General features: G+C 39.2%; 1 protein-coding gene across 2 annotated transcripts in view; it reads left to right on the top strand.

The window, feature by feature from the left end:
- Tbc1d4 (TBC1 domain family member 4) overlaps positions 1–17,941 on the top strand; it is a 57,318-nt gene extending 39,377 nt beyond the window's left edge. For both annotated transcript variants that reach the window (XM_038310504.2, XM_038310505.2), the window contains 7 exons: positions 3,405–3,563; positions 4,119–4,277; positions 6,920–7,164; positions 9,839–9,998; positions 12,270–12,439; positions 13,825–14,001; positions 15,681–17,941. In XM_038310504.2, the coding sequence (XP_038166432.1) occupies positions 3,405–3,563; positions 4,119–4,277; positions 6,920–7,164; positions 9,839–9,998; positions 12,270–12,439; positions 13,825–14,001; positions 15,681–15,914 (1,304 nt within the window). In that variant the 3' untranslated portion in view covers positions 15,915–17,941. The remainder of the gene's footprint in view (positions 1–3,404; positions 3,564–4,118; positions 4,278–6,919; positions 7,165–9,838; positions 9,999–12,269; positions 12,440–13,824; positions 14,002–15,680) is intronic.
- The last annotated feature ends 512 nt before the right edge of the window (positions 17,942–18,453 follow it).

Raw genomic sequence — 18,453 nt, forward strand, 5'->3', positions numbered from 1 at the left:
AGATTATAGCCTTTTTCGTGTAATGAAGAGTATAGATACACAGGATCCTTGTATTTACCAGACTAGAAATGTACTATTATTATACATTTCTTAAGAAAACCTTTGGGACATGAAAATAGAAAATCTTCTCTTTTTGAATGTGATTTGTCAACTCCCAGTATATTCACTCATTCTGAGAGAAATATGCCTATTTCAAGCAAATTTGTGTTGTTTCCCCAGTTAAATATAACCAAATCAACATGTTTAGGTTTTATAAATTTTCTATTTAAAGTAACTTTTGAATTAGTAAACTTCTAATTCAGTATTCGTAAGAGATGGTACACTGGCTATGGCCCTTGACTGCTAAGTTTGTATATACTAAATGCTTTAAGTTATGTTTCTCACCCTCTGGAAAAGATGATGCAATTTGTCTGAGTTCCAATAGATCCACACACAAAGAGATCTCAGATAGTACCCAAATCCAAAACATACACACAAAAAATACACAAAAAATTGCCCATTATTTTGGGCAAATTACTTCACCTAAAGGTTTTTTTTTCCATCTGTGAAATGAACGATTGATTAGCTTAAGTGGGCCCTTGACTTCTCAGGTTTCTGGCAGATGTACAAATACCTTTTTTCCTCACTTGCTTCTGCTGCTTTGTCTTCCAAAGTATATGAAAATGTAGGTGTTCACATTTCTGAGTTCATTTCCTGCCATAAGATTCTCTTTACTGTACCTCAATGCAATTCAGGTTTTTAATTTTTTTTAAAAAAATTAACACCACTTATTTAGTTTGTAGACTTAGTTTATTTTTATGATTATTTTCCTACCAGAATGAAAAGTGGGCAAGTTACTAAATGTCCATAAGAAATAAGTCTTTTCTGTAAAATTAAAAACTCCATTAACTGTTACTGCTGTGGCTTTCAGCAGTGGTATGACACATAGTATCTACCCTCTGGAGCTTCCAAAGAGTTTGGTAGGACTAGAATTCATATTTTTCAGCCGTTGGTTTTATCTGGAATAAAAAGAACATAAAAAGAAGTTGGCAAAAAGATGATTAATATTCTTTTAAACAGTTAAAGGATGGATCGTATTTCAGTTGAGAGTATATTCAAATAAAATCTTATATTAAATGTCAAAGGATAGTTTTAGAATCTTAGGCTGTTTGAACGGACAATGGACTTGTAGGTTGTTTAGCTCAGTCTTTTTTCTACAGACCCTTAGGTGGCTGGTGTGGGGACACTAGGAATTCACATGATGACACAGAAGTGGGACAAATTTTAGGACACGGGGCTGCCTATTGTACCCAGGCTTTTTTTTTTTTTTTTCGTATTCAGCAATATTTCCCAACTGTGAGTGTTAGTATGAAATAATAGCCTGCTTTAATATTGAATGATGTCCACACTGAGGTTAGCTATACTCTATAATTTTACAGGATAAGGCCAGAGATGACAATAAGAACCATTCTGAAAAGGCTTTATCAACCTGGTGTTTACTTTGCTGCTTAGCAAAAAGGATAAAATTCTTGTCCGATGGTATCATTTCTCAACCTTTCCTTATAGTTAAACAGTTGAGGGGAGATAGAAATCGGTGTTCTTATCCTTTTGTCCTCGGGGCCTGTGGCTAGCGTATAGCAAGCTCTTAAGAGTATCCAGGATGCCCACTGACTGGGGAGAGTAAGGAAAGCTAGCCAAGGAAATATGATTAGTTCCCTGTGAGGCACACTGTTAGTAGTGATGTGTATATAGAGCTGTGTTCATTATTAGCGTTGGCAAACCTACTTCTTTGAAAGAATTATCTCAGGCAAGCGCCCAGCAAATACTGAGAAGCAAGATTGAACAGTACTAGAAAGCCACCTAGTGGATTCCAGGTGGAATCGCTTTGTAGTTGATCAGTCTTTTGGGTATGTCCAGACTTTTAAATAGGAATCTTTACCACCCTGCTTGAAGAATAGTCCATTTTAAGATCTTACTTTTTTTTGGATGGTTTCACCTGCATTAAGTAAAGAGTAACATTCCTCCTGCTACTGTTTTTGTGCTGTCGAGGACTTTGGATGCTTGACAAAGATTTGTGTTGCAGAAGGTAAGCTGGTCAGGACCACAAGGAAGGATGGAATGTGCACTCCCGTGTCTGTGTCTTTTTTCTCTTGCAGTCACTTATCTGACATAAAGACAGGTCGAGAGAATGGGTGTTTTGTGGGCATTTCATTTAATGAGTCTAGGCTTGTGTTTTAGATCACCAAATAAGAGAAGATCCTGTATGATTAAAATGTGGAATGAGTGCTGGCTTTAATATAATGAATTTTCCTTTTAAAAGTTATTAGGAATAGAGGCCTGCATGCATAGCTCGGTGGTAGAGCATGTTCTTAGCCTGCACAAGGCCTTGTACTCAATCCCCAGCACCTCAAATAGGCAAAAACTTATTAAAGATGAATATAGGAGCACATAGCCTGGTGTTAAGGAGAATATGAATAGCATGTAGAGAACTCTGATAGTAAAATAGTTTTCAGATTAAGGTTAATGCATGAGGTTTTGCCTCACTATATATGCATCTTGTATTAAATAATGCTTTAATGGGGCTTTAAAGTTTATTTTTTATGTCGATGAGTGTTTTGCCTGCACATGTTTCTGTATACTATATGCACGCCAGTGCCCTTGAAGAGTTCCCTGGAAGAGCAGCCAGGGCTCTTGACCTGCTTTAATGATGTTTAAGATGATATAAGCTGTTGCTCTAAGGGTTTCATATTGGCCCAGAGTTAAAATTTATAGCATAGATAACATGCATGCATTTGTGTGCATGTGTGCACACGTACCTGTCACAGTATGACTATGGAGGTCAGCGGACAACTTTTGAAAGCTGATTCTCTCCACCCTCTATGTGGTTCCCAGAGGTCAAATTCAGGCTTGGTAGCAAATATCTTGAACACACAGAGCCAGCTCTTCAGCCGCAGTTTGTATTTTATGTTTTGCCAAATTGCAAAGTATTAAGACAATAAAACGTCCTTAGTTATTGCATGTATTTTCTCATGGGGATGGCTCAGCACTTGAAAATCTCCTATATTTTCCTCAAAAATTTTAAAATATTTTCCATATTTTTATGTTTATGATTTTTATTTTGCCTGCTTGTATGCCCAAACATCACCTGCATGCAGTGTTCATGTAGGCTATAATAGGAGATTGATCTGCAATTGGACTTACAGATGCTTGTTAGCTGGCATATGGGTGCTAGGAATTGAACTTGGCTCCTTTTAACCACCAAGCCATCTCTCTAGCACCATTTTCTCAAAATTTTAAGTTCCCCTTCCCCGATAAGGAAGGTTACCGGGTATAGATGGAAAATGCATCCAACATTTACAATGCTGTATTTTAACAACAGACTGGTTTTGATTTATTGTTTTCTTTCTTTCTTCTTTTTTTTCAAGCAAGAAGAGATGAACTCCAGTCTAGAAAAGTGAAGTTAGACTATGAAGAAGTTGGTACCTGTCAGAAGGAAGTCTTAATAACATGGGACAAGAAGTTGCTAAATTGTCGAACTAAGATCAAATGCGACATGGAAGACATTCATACATCCCTTAAAGAAGGTATTTGCCATTTCCATAACCTGTTATTTATGGGCAACTGTGTGGATGCTTTTGATGTGTGAAGTAGAAGCTTAATATTGTCTTGTAACTTGTTTATAAAGAAAGGAAAGTATAGTGCTGTGTGGACGGCTGGGGTTTTTTTTTCCACCTATACCCTGCTAGGTTTGATGAGAAATCAGTAATGCTGTCCCCGTAGAGGTTACTGACTTCATTATTACTCCTTCATTGTTCCTGCAACTTTTCTGATGCTTGGTGTTCTTGTTTACTGACGAAGAGATGCATGCTTTAAGAGAAATCTCTAATTGTTGCCATGGAATCACGCAGACTCAGCACTATTGTTTGATCAGGAATTTTTATTCACATATAGTAACAGCGACAGGCCAATGGGAGAAAACTTGTCAGAATGTGCTCCCGTTAGCACACAGGAGAGCATGAGCTGAGGGTGACGTACCAGAAGGAGAGCTGCGATTTTCACTAGGACGTGGCTCTTCTACTGTGGCTTAATGGCTTTATTCCCAAACTCATCATCTCACTTTTGCATTTCTTGGAGTGCAGGGGTCCCCAAAAGTCGACGAGGGGAAATTTGGCAGTTTCTAGCATTGCAGTACCGCTTGAGACACAGATTGCCCAACAAACACCAGCCTCCAGACACCTCCTATAAGGAACTTCTGAAGCAGCTCACTGCGCAGCAGCATGCCATCCTCGTGGATCTGGGTATGTCTCTGACATGGGTCATCGCTGATGAAAGCTAAAGGCGTCTTACTGGTAGTTGGTTGGTTAACATTGATAAAGACTGTCTGTTGGCATCTACTGAACTGGTGACCACTTTGTCTGGGGAAGTTGGTCTTATATTCTGATTAAAGAACCATGAGTGGAATATTCACCCCCCCACCCAAACTAACCCTCTGAAATAGGACTCATTATGAAGGTCATATTATAGAGTGCTCTCAGTTACTAAATTTTGAGCGACTGATGTGTGTGTGTGTGTGTGTGTGTGTGTGTGTGTGTGTGTGTGTGTGTTTATAGTGCTGGAGATAAAACCCAAGGCCTTGTGCATGCTAGTCACAGGCTCCCCATTGAGCTATCTTCTCACCCAGGCAACTCTGTCATGATCACTGCTGATTTTGAAATAGGCTAAAAGGTTAAAGAAATATTGAACAGGGGTTTGAAGCTTCAGACATTCTTGAATACCAATTTTTAGCAATCCCTGTAAGAAAAAATACCATAGTCATCCAAGTAGGGATTCAGCGATGGCTAGACAATGGCAAATCAGAAAGCAAGCTGCTGTGTGTGGACAGGTAGGCTGATCACACTCTCTACAAGGAGGAGGGGAGAGACTACTTTCTAGGACCCCAAAGAAGAGAAGGAATCCAGTAAGTGCTTAAGTTGTAGAAATAGTATCCCTGTCAGATGGGAAACAGGTTAGTTGTGTTAATTCTGTGTAGATAGAATTGATCCTTTCCATCTTTCTGATGCTGGGATTCTGGATCCTTATCACTACCCCTGGCTTTGTGCAGGCTAGGCCAGCACTCTGCTAACTGGGTACAGCGCCAGCCCCCAGATAGTATAATTTTAAAAACATTTTTTCTAAAGCACATTATTATATAAATTTTATTGTTTTGAAGTATCTAAATATTTCTTATTATCTAACTACTTAATCTATACTTTTAGAAACTGATAGATATGAAGTGGCCAGATATGATATTTGAGTCCCTGGCAGTAAAGAAGGGATACCTTATATTTGGAGGTCAGTTTATATTAGGCATATAAAAAAAAACACTGGCTAAAAACTAGTGTTTACCTCTCTTCCTTTCGTTGACAACTTCTTTTTTTCATGGTGGGGAGGACTCAACTCAATTAATATACTTTGATTCCAATTATATTAAAGTGGAAATGTTATAGAAAAACTGGACACTGGAGTTGTTGTCCTGGCTGTGGTTTTCAACAGACTGCTTTGCTCCTAAGTCTGTTCTTTTGTTAACTGAGAACAGGCTTGGCCTTCCCTGTGGTCCCTGTCAGGCTGTAGAACTGTGCTGGTAAATGGGCCATGAGACGTAGGGCTGGAGTGTTGCAGCCCCCGCCAGTCTAGATGTCCCTAGTAAACAGGGAAACGGTGAGTGAGATTTCAGGGAAGGAATGGCAGAAGGAATGGTGGAGGGAGGATCGAGTTCTAGGATACACAGTATATTTACAAATTTTTCCTAGGAAAAGATTCAAGGAGAAATTAGATTGCTAATCTTAAAAACTGCTTATTTGCCTCCGCCAGGGGCCATCTGTGCTCCTCCCTCCCTCTTGTATGCTTCCTCTCGTGTCTCCTCCTAGCTCTGCAGAAATAATCTTATCAGTTCTTGGAAAAAAAAAAAACCAGAAAAGGAAAACAGAAAGCACTTTTAAGCCTAAAATCTTACAGTTTTGCAAATTCTAACTGACCCGAGTTATCATTTGACCAGGAAGCTCACATGACATTTGATTTGTTGGCAGCTCAAGGAAAGTCCCAAACTAGTGCAAAGAAACAATTTTGGCGAGGAGGGTGGGTGGGTCTGTGCAGTACCAAGCACCAGCTTTTGAGAAATGCGGGGTTGGGTTTGTTTACTTGTTGGTGTCTCCATGGTAATTTTCTATTCGAAGGTAAATTTTAGGGAGAAATTTACTTGAAATCATATAGAACTTTTCCTGTCTTTATTCTCCTTCGACATGTATGTGTATATATGTGTGTAAATATATATGCATACATTTTATTCATATGTTGTATATGTTTTTTTTAAAAAAGAGTTTACATGGTTTTTGGAAACAGATAAATTTTATCTAAAAAAGCAGAATTCATAAATAATAGACTTTAAATAAAGCAAAACAAAACAAAAAAGTTCTCTCCAGTGTCATCATGTTACAAACACATGAAATAAAAAAGTAAATATGGCTGTAGATGACCAAGACTTTGCCTTAAACAATGACACCTTATAGAATTTGATTTTAGGCTAGAATAGTCTTTACATGAATTTAGAGTTTGTCTTGATCCAAACTCAAAATAAAGCTGAGTTCTCCTCAGTAGTACCTTTTGGATAAACCATCAAGGACAGATTTCTCTTGAACGGTATTGCTTTTGTAGAAAGCAATGCTGCTTAGCATAAAATGGTTGCCTCTGTATCACGTGTGTGAAACATAGGACTTACAGAGTGGTTAGTGGGAAGGGGAGAGAGAGGGGGAAGAGAAGTGAGAGGAAGGAGAGCAAGGGAGGGGAGAGCCTCCTAGATGTATATTCCCAGCAATCAGGGGTTAGCGGAATGCTGGTTAATCCCAGAGGTCACCACACTGGGTTTCCCCTCTGATTTCTAAGCATGCTTCTTTTTCCCTCACAGGGAGGACATTTCCCACTCACCCGTACTTTTCAGTACAGCTTGGGGCGGGGCAGCTGTCCCTCTTTAACCTGCTGAAAGCCTACTCCTTGCTGGACAAAGAGGTGGGCTACTGTCAGGGGATCAGCTTTGTGGCCGGAGTCCTGCTTCTGCACATGAGCGAGGAGCAAGCTTTTGAAATGCTGAAGTTCCTTATGTACGACCTGGGCTTCCGCAAACAGTACCGACCGGATATGATGTCACTTCAGGTGAGGCAGTTCGTCTTGATGAGTCAGATGTGCAAGAGGCTTTCTTCAGAAATCTCAGTACCAGCCATTTCTGAATCACAGTTCAGAGAACTTGGACAAATATTTAGATATGTGTTAGTCATTGTTGTAGGGGACGATCTGAGAGTTTGCTACTTAGGAAACTCTCATGTACTTAGGAAAGCATACAGAAAGTACTCACTAAGGTGAATCACTAGAGTAATCCAAATTCCCCTTGGCAGCTGTGCATAGATCAACGTACTAGGTTGAATGGTGTTGTATTCCAAACAGTGTACTTATACTTTATATCAGAGAGGAAATATTGGTATTATTGTTAAAAATTAAATTAACTCTGGTTTTCAGAAAACAATTTCTTTGATATTAAAGTTTCAGATAATAGAAACTGCATACGAACAGTGGTTTTTGTCTACAGACAGAAAGATTTAGTTATAAATTTAAAATGCAATGTAGTTTTTTTCCATTAGAGAATTCCTAATACAATTTATTCCAGCATAAGCATAGGTAAGTTGGATTCATATATTAATAATCACTATGATTCAGGAAACATCATAGAAGAGTCCCAAGTAGTAATCCTTAAACACATGTACATATGAGTAACATTCAATGGGCTCAGTGGGTTGTATTTGTGTATATATGTTGTATATATGTATGTTACAATAATAATTATAGGAGAAGTCATGAATCTGTGTTGGAGGGAGAAGTGGGAGTGAGGGAGTGGTTGCAATGATGTCAACAGGGTACTATGTCGGAAATTCTCAAGGAAAATCATAAAAACGATCTTTATAATTACTAAGAATATTCTTTCTAATTTTGGAAATGCAGATGTTGTAACATCTTGCCTGTCAGCCTTTCTCCCATCTGTGACAATAGGGTTGTCATCACTGTAGGAGCGCTGAACTCTGTGCTTCGGGAAAGTGACACCTTGTCATTGTCTAGAACAGGATGCCAGTAAGGTTTGTTCCCTAAGGTTACAAAGATGCCTCAGGCACCTATGCCCGTGAGCCTGGCTCCCTTGAGAGGCTGTCTGACCTCTTGCTCCATCGTCGAGTGCGGGCACTTAGGCTCTGCTTTAGTGTCCTGAACTGGGACCAAGGGCTGGTCTCTTTAGCAACAACATCTGTCTCATGACATTCTGTCTCTGCTGATGTCTGTGCTGGATGTACAAGCCTTCTGTCTGTTCTCTGAAGTCTTGTGTGGCCTTTGCCCCCTTCTACTTCCTGCCCTTCTCATATCACTTCCTCCTATTTTGTCTCTTCCATCTGGAGCTTGGCCATGTTAAATATATTATGAAATGGAAGAATTGTTTTTTTTTTAGAAAACAGGACTTTATTATTTTCCTTGAATTTTCATATCTGCCCAAATCTATTTCAGTGGAGGAAATAACCCTAACCTCAAGTTTAGAACATAGGGGTGAAGGTTATAAGATCCTAGAAAGTAATGGAATGGCAAACCTTTGTTTCTTCATTGTGGGTACAACTGAACTAAAACAGAATGTCTTTATCAGCATGCTTTCCTTTTACTCTGATATTTAAGTTTGTTTTTGAGCTTACCAAAATATTCATTCTTCTGCTAATGAACGCCCACCCTGTCTGGATTCTAAGCTGGAGCTGGCCTAAGGGAAATGTATGATTTCCTTTTTGCCATGACTTACTGAGATAGTAATCTCATTATAAAACCTCTTTTTGGGTTTGCCTCCTGCCAAGCTGTTTATTTTATAACCATGACTTCCTGTGGGCTGATTCCTTCCTTTTACAGTTTGTGTGGAAACTTAGTTTTCAAGATTTGCGTGGTAGATAAGGTTCAGACAGAATTTGTTTATGTACAGCACTTTGTGATTTCGTTTTTCCCCAGGAGCTGTCTCGATTTTTAGTTTATGCTCTAGAAACTGTTCTTGAATACAACATGATTGGTGTTAGCAAGCATTTTCATTAGTTTATGCCTTTTTATAAGAAAAATGTTCACATTCAAGAGAAGATATTGGGAATCTGTTAGGAAAGTCAATACAGTTCCTTTCTATTGGAAGAATGTTGTTCTTTCCAGGTAGATACACCATACCAAACACATAGCAGAAACCCTTGTGTTGTGAGGAGTGGGGCCCCCTGTTTGTTCCGGCTACCCTGCTAGCTTATACCCAAAATAATCACACAGAAATTGTATTCATTTAAACAGTGCCTGGCCATTAGCTCTAGCCTCTTATTGGCTCTCACATCTTGATTAACCCACTTTTATTAAATCTGTGTATCACCACGTGACTGTGGCTTACTGACAAGATTCTAACCTATGTCCGTCTCAGGCTGGAGATTTATGACGTCTGCCGCTCTGCCCTTCTTCCCAAAATTCTGTTTTGTCTACTCCGCCCACCTAAGGGCTACCCTATCAAAAGGCCAAGACAGTTTCTTTATTCAACCAATAGAAACAACACAAATACAAAAGGACCTCCTATACCACCCTTGCTTATGAGATTTAGTTGAATTTACACTCACATGAATTATGCTGTAAATGTAGTAAACCTGGATGTGAACATAGTCTTTAAAGTTAACAATAATAATAAGGATGTGTTACTTTACTAAATGTGTGTGAGTTATTGAAAGTTGGTATGTTGGATACACATACAGATTCCTGCAGGTTTTGCTTTTCTTCTCTATATGCACTGCAGATCCAGATGTACCAGCTGTCCAGACTCCTCCATGACTACCACCGAGAACTCTACAATCATCTCGAGGAAAACGAGATCAGCCCCAGTCTTTATGCTGCGCCCTGGTTCCTCACACTCTTTGCCTCTCAGTTTCCCTTAGGATTTGTAGCCAGAGTTTTTGGTAAGAGATGTCTGTTTTCAGTAGGGACGGTATTATCTATCTCCCAGAGATCATTGTCAATGAAGTCCATATAGGGCTAGGAGAGTCCAAAGTAGTATTCAAATGCAGTGGAAAAGAATTGGGCTCCCGTGAGCTTGTGTATATTTGTGTGGAAAACCTAGAAAACACAGTTTTCAAATCTGGATTAGGGACAGACTGTACCATTTTCTGGATTTTTATTCTTCTGGGTCTTTCATTTTTCATCACCTCCTTCACATTGGATTCAAGATACAGAGAAAGGAACACAACCGCTGTGCTATTATGGGTGCTGTTTCTAGTGGCATGTTGTAGTCTTTCTGTTGTTAACATGTAACGCTTGTTCCTGTCTCTTGGCTTTTATGGCTACATTTACTGGCTCTGAAGGGGCTGAGGCAATCCCTGAGACTATGGCTAAGAGGAAAAAAAAATCTCTGCATATAGACAGGCACATTGTTGAGTAGCTACCTTGCTCCAACCACAGTGTTGGCATTGGAAGAAAGGAGAGTCTGGCAAGGTTTGTGTGCCCTCTGGGGGCCTTTACCTCTAATCACAGGTCTTAAATGGGCTCATCAAAGTACCATTTAATAACCAAAGCATGAGGCTGAGTGTGGCTATGCACACCTGTAGTCTCAGCACTTGGAGAAGCTGAGGCAGGAGGATTGTGAGTTGGAGCCTGTGTTAGCGATATAACAAATCCCTATCGGTCTTAGTTTATGGTTTCTGTTGCTGCGATAAAACACCATGAACAAAGGCAACTTGGGAAGGAAAGGGTTTATTTCAGTTTACACTCACTGAGGGAAATTGAGGCAGGAAACCTGAGGCATGAGTAGATTCAGAGGCCATGAAGAAGTGCTGATTACTGGCTTGCTCCTCATGGCTTGCTTAGCCTGCTTTCTTCTAACACCCAGGACCACCAGCCCAGGAGTGGCACCATCCACTGTGACCTGGGGCCCCTCACATAAAGCATCAGCCAGGGGAAAATGCACTACAGATTTGCGTACAGGCAATCTTATGGAGGCATTTTCTTAGTTGTAGTTCCCTCTTCCCCAGTAGCTCGAGCTTGTGTCATGTTGACAATAAACAGGCCAGCACGGCTTCTATAAACAGGAAAGGAAAGGAGGACATCAGCAATTAGTGTTCACTAGAAATTTATTCAGTGATGTTGGCTGGGACCTCAGAAACCTAGAGTGGGGTTCCCACATTTGCTGGGTTCTATACATCTGTCTAGAGGCGGGGGCAAAAAACACAGTATTTATGTACCACTGTGCTAAATTGGAGCTTTGTGGTGTTTGGCCGAATTTTAAATGTTATTTAACTTTAGGTCATTAACATATTTTTTTTAAAGAATTAGTATAAAACTCAGAAAAAAATCAGATTATAACAAATAGAAAAATGTTAGGAGAAGCTTGAGTTTTGAGCATGTATGTGTTTTGTATATACATATTCTGCACTGTGGTTTTGCAAACCTTTGTAATGTGAACTCTAATGCCATCTTCTGACAAAGCTGCCGCATCCCGTCATATTTTATGAGCTTGCAGTGCCTGGATGTTTCTCACTTGCTGGATATGCACCACTTTTTTCCAGAGGAGTTTTCTCTGGCGCTTTGGATTCTTATAATGGGTCTCTTAAAAACTCTTTTAGATATGTTTGTGTCCACTGGAAAGGATGTTCTGGCACTTGCTTTGGACTCTTAATATCAGAGTTTATGATCTTATGACCCTTCCGTAACAGTCTGTTCCCTGTTAGAGATTGAGACTAAAGATGACAGCTGGCTTGCCTGCACAGGTCTTGTGTATGCTAAAGTTTTCTCTTTAATTTCCTCCTTGAATATTGACTTAACCTCATGTTAGCTGGCTCATTTGCATTTGGATTATGAATAGTTGAACAGTATTAGTTGAGTGCATTGATTGGTTGTTATATTCTGTTGTGATGAAAAGCCTATTAGTTGAATAAATTTATTTGAAATTTATCTAGAATCCATTAAACTACCATAAAAACTGTAAACAATATATAGACAGACAGATATATAATGTTTCTTTTGCTCCCTTAGCCATATCCAAGATCTTTAATAAAATGAATAGACAACATTCTATTTGTTTCAGTCATATTAACTTGTTTTTAAAAATAAAAACAGATTTTTGACCAGTTTTCTTTTACATTTTTTTCTGGTTCTGGTGCTGTACTAAAACAAAAAAATGTGCTCTTTGCAACAATAGATGTACAACTTTCATTGTAAAAATTTTCTTTTTCTAGATATTATTTTTCTTCAGGGAACTGAAGTTATATTTAAAGTTGCCCTCAGTTTACTGAGCAGCCAGGAGGCACTTATAATGGAGTGTGAAAACTTTGAAAATATTGTTGAATTTCTCAAAAACACATTACCCGATATGAATACCACTGAAATGGAAAAAATTATTACCCAGGTATGATGTAAATGATTCAATATGTACTAAATTCTTTCCTATAAAAATGTAGTTTGCCTAATATCTATTTTCTTTAAGGTCTCCTTTTGTTTGATTGGGCACATTTTGTTTAGAAATGAGGTGATTATACAATTCCAACATTGTAACATTATCTATCTGCCCATGCACAGAAAATTTGCTATTGTGATGTATAGTGGGTTTTCCAGAAATCTTTTCAGTTTAAACAAATGCTGAGATTTTGGTCAGAACTTGAAGAGTCAAGATGACCAGAAAGTGAATCAAAGCTCACTAACTTTGCAGTATCACCAATTCTTTCAGAAGCTGTAAGAAGGGTCAGGCCTGTGACTCTAGCTTCTTGGGAGGCGGACCACGGAGAATCCCAAGTTTAAGCTTACCCTGGTGATTTACCTCAGTGATTGAGCATTAGTTTGTCCAAGATGCCCAAAGTCCTGGATATGATCTCTAACACCATAAAACATAACTCATATGCAGATTATGTGAATAGTAATCAGTAGTTTCTAATTATTTAAACCTTTAAGTTAACTAATATGGCTTTTGTTTACATTTTATTGTTTGTCAATTCTTTGGAAATATATTTTCTGATTTGTTTTGAATCATGATCACACTGTGGAGCGCAGGTTGGCTTTGAACTTGATTTTCTCCTACTTCTGTCTCCCAAGTGCTGGGATTGTGGATATGGACTGCCATGCTCTTCTGGCTGAAATAACCTGTATGATTATCAAGCAGTTAAATATCATTATTTTGGAAATTTGAAATTATATATGAAAATAATATATTTGAAAGAAAAAATCCCAAAATAATGAAATTAATGTGACTTGCCTGACTTATGGGTTGCTTCCCCAATTAGAGTTGATTGACCAAGATTGCTGATCTTGAGAGAAGCTCACAAGGACTAGCAATGAATAAAACCATTTATTAAAACCTTTCTGTTCCATTAACACATACATTCAAAATGACCCTAGGTAGCTTTGCTTACTACTCAGCAGTGATTATCTCTGACACAAATAATCATTGCTCAACAACAATTGAGCAATTGTACTCTAAATTTCAGGGGAAAGTTACTAAATTACAGTCATCTTGGTGGCCAACTACCCTTGCACATTAGTTTATCTTGTGACTTGGTCTTACTTTTAGAATGTTTCAACTGCCTAGAAATATTCTGTGTGCTGAAAGTTAGATCTGTATCTCAACTGTTCTTGTGTGGATAGCCAGGCCTATTTCTTTCTTTTTTTTTTTTTTGGTGTATTTTAATGTTCCAAATAGTGCTGCGAAATAAATATGATACGAAGTCTACCATTATACACGACTTGTCTCCTGGTGTCGATACTGAAGACCAGACTAACTAACTCATGGTGCTTCAACAGGTTTTTGAGATGGATATTTCTAAACAGTTACATGCCTATGAGGTAGAATATCATGTGCTACAGGATGAGTTTCTGGAATCTTCTTATGCTTGTGAGGATACTGAATCCCTGGAGAAGCTGGAGAGAGCCAACAACCAATTGAAAAGACAGAACATGGACCTTCTAGAGAAACTCCAGGTACAGAAATACAGATTCAAACAACTGTGAGCATGCAGCCCTGTTTGCATGGAGCTGCTCAAAATGATTGGAATATGTGTGTGGGTTGAACTCCTGATGACCAATGGCCTAGGTATCTCCTTAGCTTCGTGTGTATGGAGGTCTACAAATGTAATCAGGAGCTTAAGTGTCACTTGGGGTACACACACACACACACACACACACACACACACACACACACACACGAGTAGAATGGCAATTCAAAGCAGAATTTGGGTTCACCTTATTGAATATTATGGAAGTTAGATAAGTTCAGGGGAGGAAGAAGAAAACCTGAGGAATCAGGTATGTAGTTATATGCACTTGGGCTGAGCTCTGAAGGATGAGCAGTGAGGGAGGAGACCTTTGTGTTGCCCAGAGAAGGAGGTTGCTTCATTCAGAAGACTGTGGCAGAACAGTAGAAAGTGAATGTAGTGTTATGTCAGGCCTCATGCTGGTGAAAGGAGCAGGTAGAAGATGGAGTACAGATTTTCTTTGCTGTCTAAGGACCCAGTTTTATGTGTCCCTCTTCAGAAGGAAGCCTCTCCGAAGTATTCGCGCCTCACATTTGAAAGAGCAATATAAACCAATGACACTTTAGGGTGAAGTAAGTGAAGTGGTTGTGAAAATCCAGCTCGGGATTTTTGTCTGCTATTTGTCTAGAGTAAAACAGAAATGAAAAGAGGTGGAGATGCTTCTGGGTAAATTAAAAGTGAGCCCAGAACACAGACTTGCCACAACCTTTCTATGGGCATTTCCAGGTAGTCGTTATCAAGTTTCTCAGTCAGTTGAAAGGAACAGAGTTCCAAGTCTGTCTGGGGAAGCCAAACCTCTGGAGAGGTCCTTAGGTTTGGAAGGTGCTGCTCTTAGAAGGGATTATGGGAGTTTTCGTAACACCCAGCTTTGTTCTTCTGGGAACAAAGGGTTGTTACCAAAGAGAAGGACTGCCCAGAACCACCAACCACTTCGATTACCTCCTGAACTTCTCTTCACCAGTGTGCTCAAACTATGGTGCCTGATTCAGCAGGGGTAGGGGAGGTGCTTGCCAGCGTGAGCTCCATGTTGCTTAGACTGGTGTCTCCTAAAACTAGGAGATAAACAGAGTCCCAGAGCAACAACTGCTCAGGAATATCCTTGTTCTGCCTTCAGTCAAGAGGGACAGGGGACACCAGTGGGTATGAGTGCTGACCCAGCATCATGGGGTGATGATATGATATTGCACTGCTGCAGTCGTTAGTGAGAAGAAAGAAATCATGTGAGCATTATATATATATATATATATGCCTGGGCATGTATGCCTGTTAAACATATATATGTATACATACATATACACACATACATTTTATATGTTGCTGAAGTTTGAATCTAGGATATTTTGAATGTACTCAGAAAGTACTCCATCACTGAGTTATATCTTCTGTTTCCAATACTTAGATTTTTGAGAACTCTAAGGAAAAAAAAACCCTCCATTTCAGGGAATATTTTTGCATACTAAAATATACTTAAGATGCATTTTTCTCAGTGTTTGTTCAAATAATATTCTGTTTATGAATGTAATGTAATTTTCTCATAACAAATGTAAGGCATGGCTATTACTGTAATAAAGAGCCAGACCCCTCAAGTTTTTAATATGGAGGTTATTTTTTTTTCTTTACAAACAGGTAGCCCACGCTAAAATCCAGGCCTTGGAATCCAACCTAGAAACTCTTTTGACCAGAGAGACCAAAATGAAGGCTTTAATCCGGACCTTGGAACAAGATAAGATGGCTTATCAAAAGACAGTGGAGCAAATCCGGAAGCTGCTGCCAGCCGATGCGCTGGCCAACTGTGAATTGCTGCTGAGAGACCTAACTTACCCCAGTAATGACAAAGCGAAGACAGGAAATAAGCCATAGTTCCAGAGTGGCCTCGGCATAGAGCTTCCTTACAATACCTGGAAGGAGGCACCTGTGCACTGCTGGTTTAAGGTCGACCAGAAGTCTGGTGGGATACCTGCTACTGGTGCTGAGATCCTCAGTAGGTGATGTAGCTCTCCTCAGAGCACTCCACTTTGAAGCCATCACAGACATCCAGACTGTATCTTCTTCTGGTTGTTGTCAACTCTGTACATAAATATATATATATATAAGTGGACACAAAGATTCGTGCTTTCCAATCAAACAGTAGATATGTATTTAGAGCAATTTTTTTCAGTCAAATTAATTTCACACCAAAACGAAGTTCAAGTGAGATTTCCCTTTGGACACAGGTGGAATCTCTTTGTTTTTCTAGTGAAACAAATCTAGAACATCTTTGTATATTGAAATATACTTGAAAAAAAATGAATGTATCTTCCCCCCAAAGACTAGCATGTTTCACTTAGTGTTGTAGATGGACACATTTCTGTAGCTTTATGTGTCTGTCTATGTAAAGGACATGACTAGCTGCCAGTCTTGCCCTCGTGAGTCTCTTAGGATGGTGGGGCCCTTCTGGCCTGCCCCCTGAGTGACAACCAGCATGTCGAATCTTCACTTATCTTGAGTCTGGTTAGGCTTTGCTTGACACACACAGGGACAAAGCAGGACCTTGTGGCTGAGTCCACCCACCTCAAGGTGAAGAGGAATGTTGCTAATTTTCTAGCAGGTTAGACCAGCATTGATATTCAAACTGAAAATATCAGGCCTCAAAAATACAATTAAGCTCCTAAATTGTCTATAGTAGCTCTTTGCCATTTTATTTAGTTGACTTCAACAGGGGTAAATAGTTGCTTGGTGCTGTATTTACCAAGTGACAGGATTGGTTATTTTCTCACAAAATAATGGGAGCCTTCCATGGAGTCCTTGTGACCTTCAGTTTAGAATAGGGAAGTAAAATTATGATTGATTTTCCAAAGATGATAAACCATGTTGAATTGCTTTTTTATGTTTTACTCAATAACAGAACAATGTATTAATCATTTTCCCCTTTCATGTGAAAATTTAGAACTGTGAAATGTTTAGGAACGAACTGTGTAAAGCACACTGGAAGGGAAGAGAAATGTCTCCAGCCCAGTTAAAACTTGCACAATTCTGTATTTGGACTCCTGTCTTCTGCCACATACAGATAGCTTACTAGAGAATGTTCATGCATACTGGGTACATTGATTTTCCCAGAAGAAGTTCGGTTCCTACAGCAGAGATGACTTTACAATAGTGCCTAAGAACACGAAGGCAGCATTTTTGCCTTTCTAAACAGTGTTTATTGTCACTGCCTTTTGCAGTCCTTGTCCTTTTGCAGATAGGTTATTTGGGCATAATTTTCCCCATAGAGAGTTTATTGTGTGCAAGATGAAATTTTATTCTAGAGATCAAAAGCCAAGATGTAAAGATTTCAGAAGACATTGGTCAGTAGATACCAAGTAAAAACCCTTCTGGGCTGTTCCCCATTTAAATGTCACAAATCTTGGGATCAGGATGTTATTGGATCCAGGAGGTTGCCTCCTCAAACAACCAAGTCTTATTACTTAGGAGAGTTGATATAGCATCTAGATTCTATGGAGTGGTCATTCTAGAGTCTCCATTCTGTTGAAAGCCATTAGATGATCAGTTGCTTGAATCTTCTGAAAATACCTTCATGTGTATCATCGTCTATTCTACAAGGATGAAGGGCAGCGCAGTCTTACTTTCTGAAGATAGAAATTGCCTTACGGGTGTGATGTAAAGGTGGTGGTGGAGAAGGAAAAATTTTCTTTCTGTTTCTCAGTTAAAAGTAAGCTATGTTCTGGATGTTCAAAGTCAGCAATTAAGTCAATGTGGATATAGTGTTTTCTTGTGAAAATGACTTTACTTTCTCAATTATGGTTTTAAAAATGTTACACCGGTTCTGCTTTGTCAGTTTACATCTCCGTCAGGTTCATGTAATGTCTAGTTCCTTCTCAATAAATATGTTGCTGCCATTTCCAGAACTTTACTGTTGTTGTTGTTGTTATTATTATTATTATTATTTTGTGTGGGGGTGGCTCAAGCTTTTGCTTAGAGACCTGAAGTCAAAACTTGCCTGGGTCGGACTGATGCTACCTAAACCTGAAAATGCTGAACATTCTCATGAAAGGAATCTAGGACAACAAATATAATTTAAGACACGAATGAATATACTTGCCAATTTCCAACTTCTTTTACAATGAAGCCTTTACTAGTGGCTATAGAAAGGGGAGGGAGGCTGAGCTGTCAGGCTTGACCTTTTTTCCCTCCCTTTTCCTCCTTCTGTCCTTTCCTTGCTGTCTCCTTCTGTCTCTTCTTTCCCTCTTTCTATTTCCAGTTCTGTGGATGGAAACTAAGACCTCATGCATGCTGGTACTACACAGACTATCACTAAGATGTCATGCATGCTAGCACTTCATCACTGAACTGTGTCTTTAACCCTACCCCTTATATTGTTTAGGTCCTCTTGTAAGATGGAAAGAGATTATAAAATTGC

Source organism: Arvicola amphibius, chromosome 13, assembly GCF_903992535.2.
Source record: "Arvicola amphibius chromosome 13, mArvAmp1.2, whole genome shotgun sequence".
NCBI lineage: Eukaryota > Metazoa > Chordata > Mammalia > Rodentia > Cricetidae > Arvicola > Arvicola amphibius.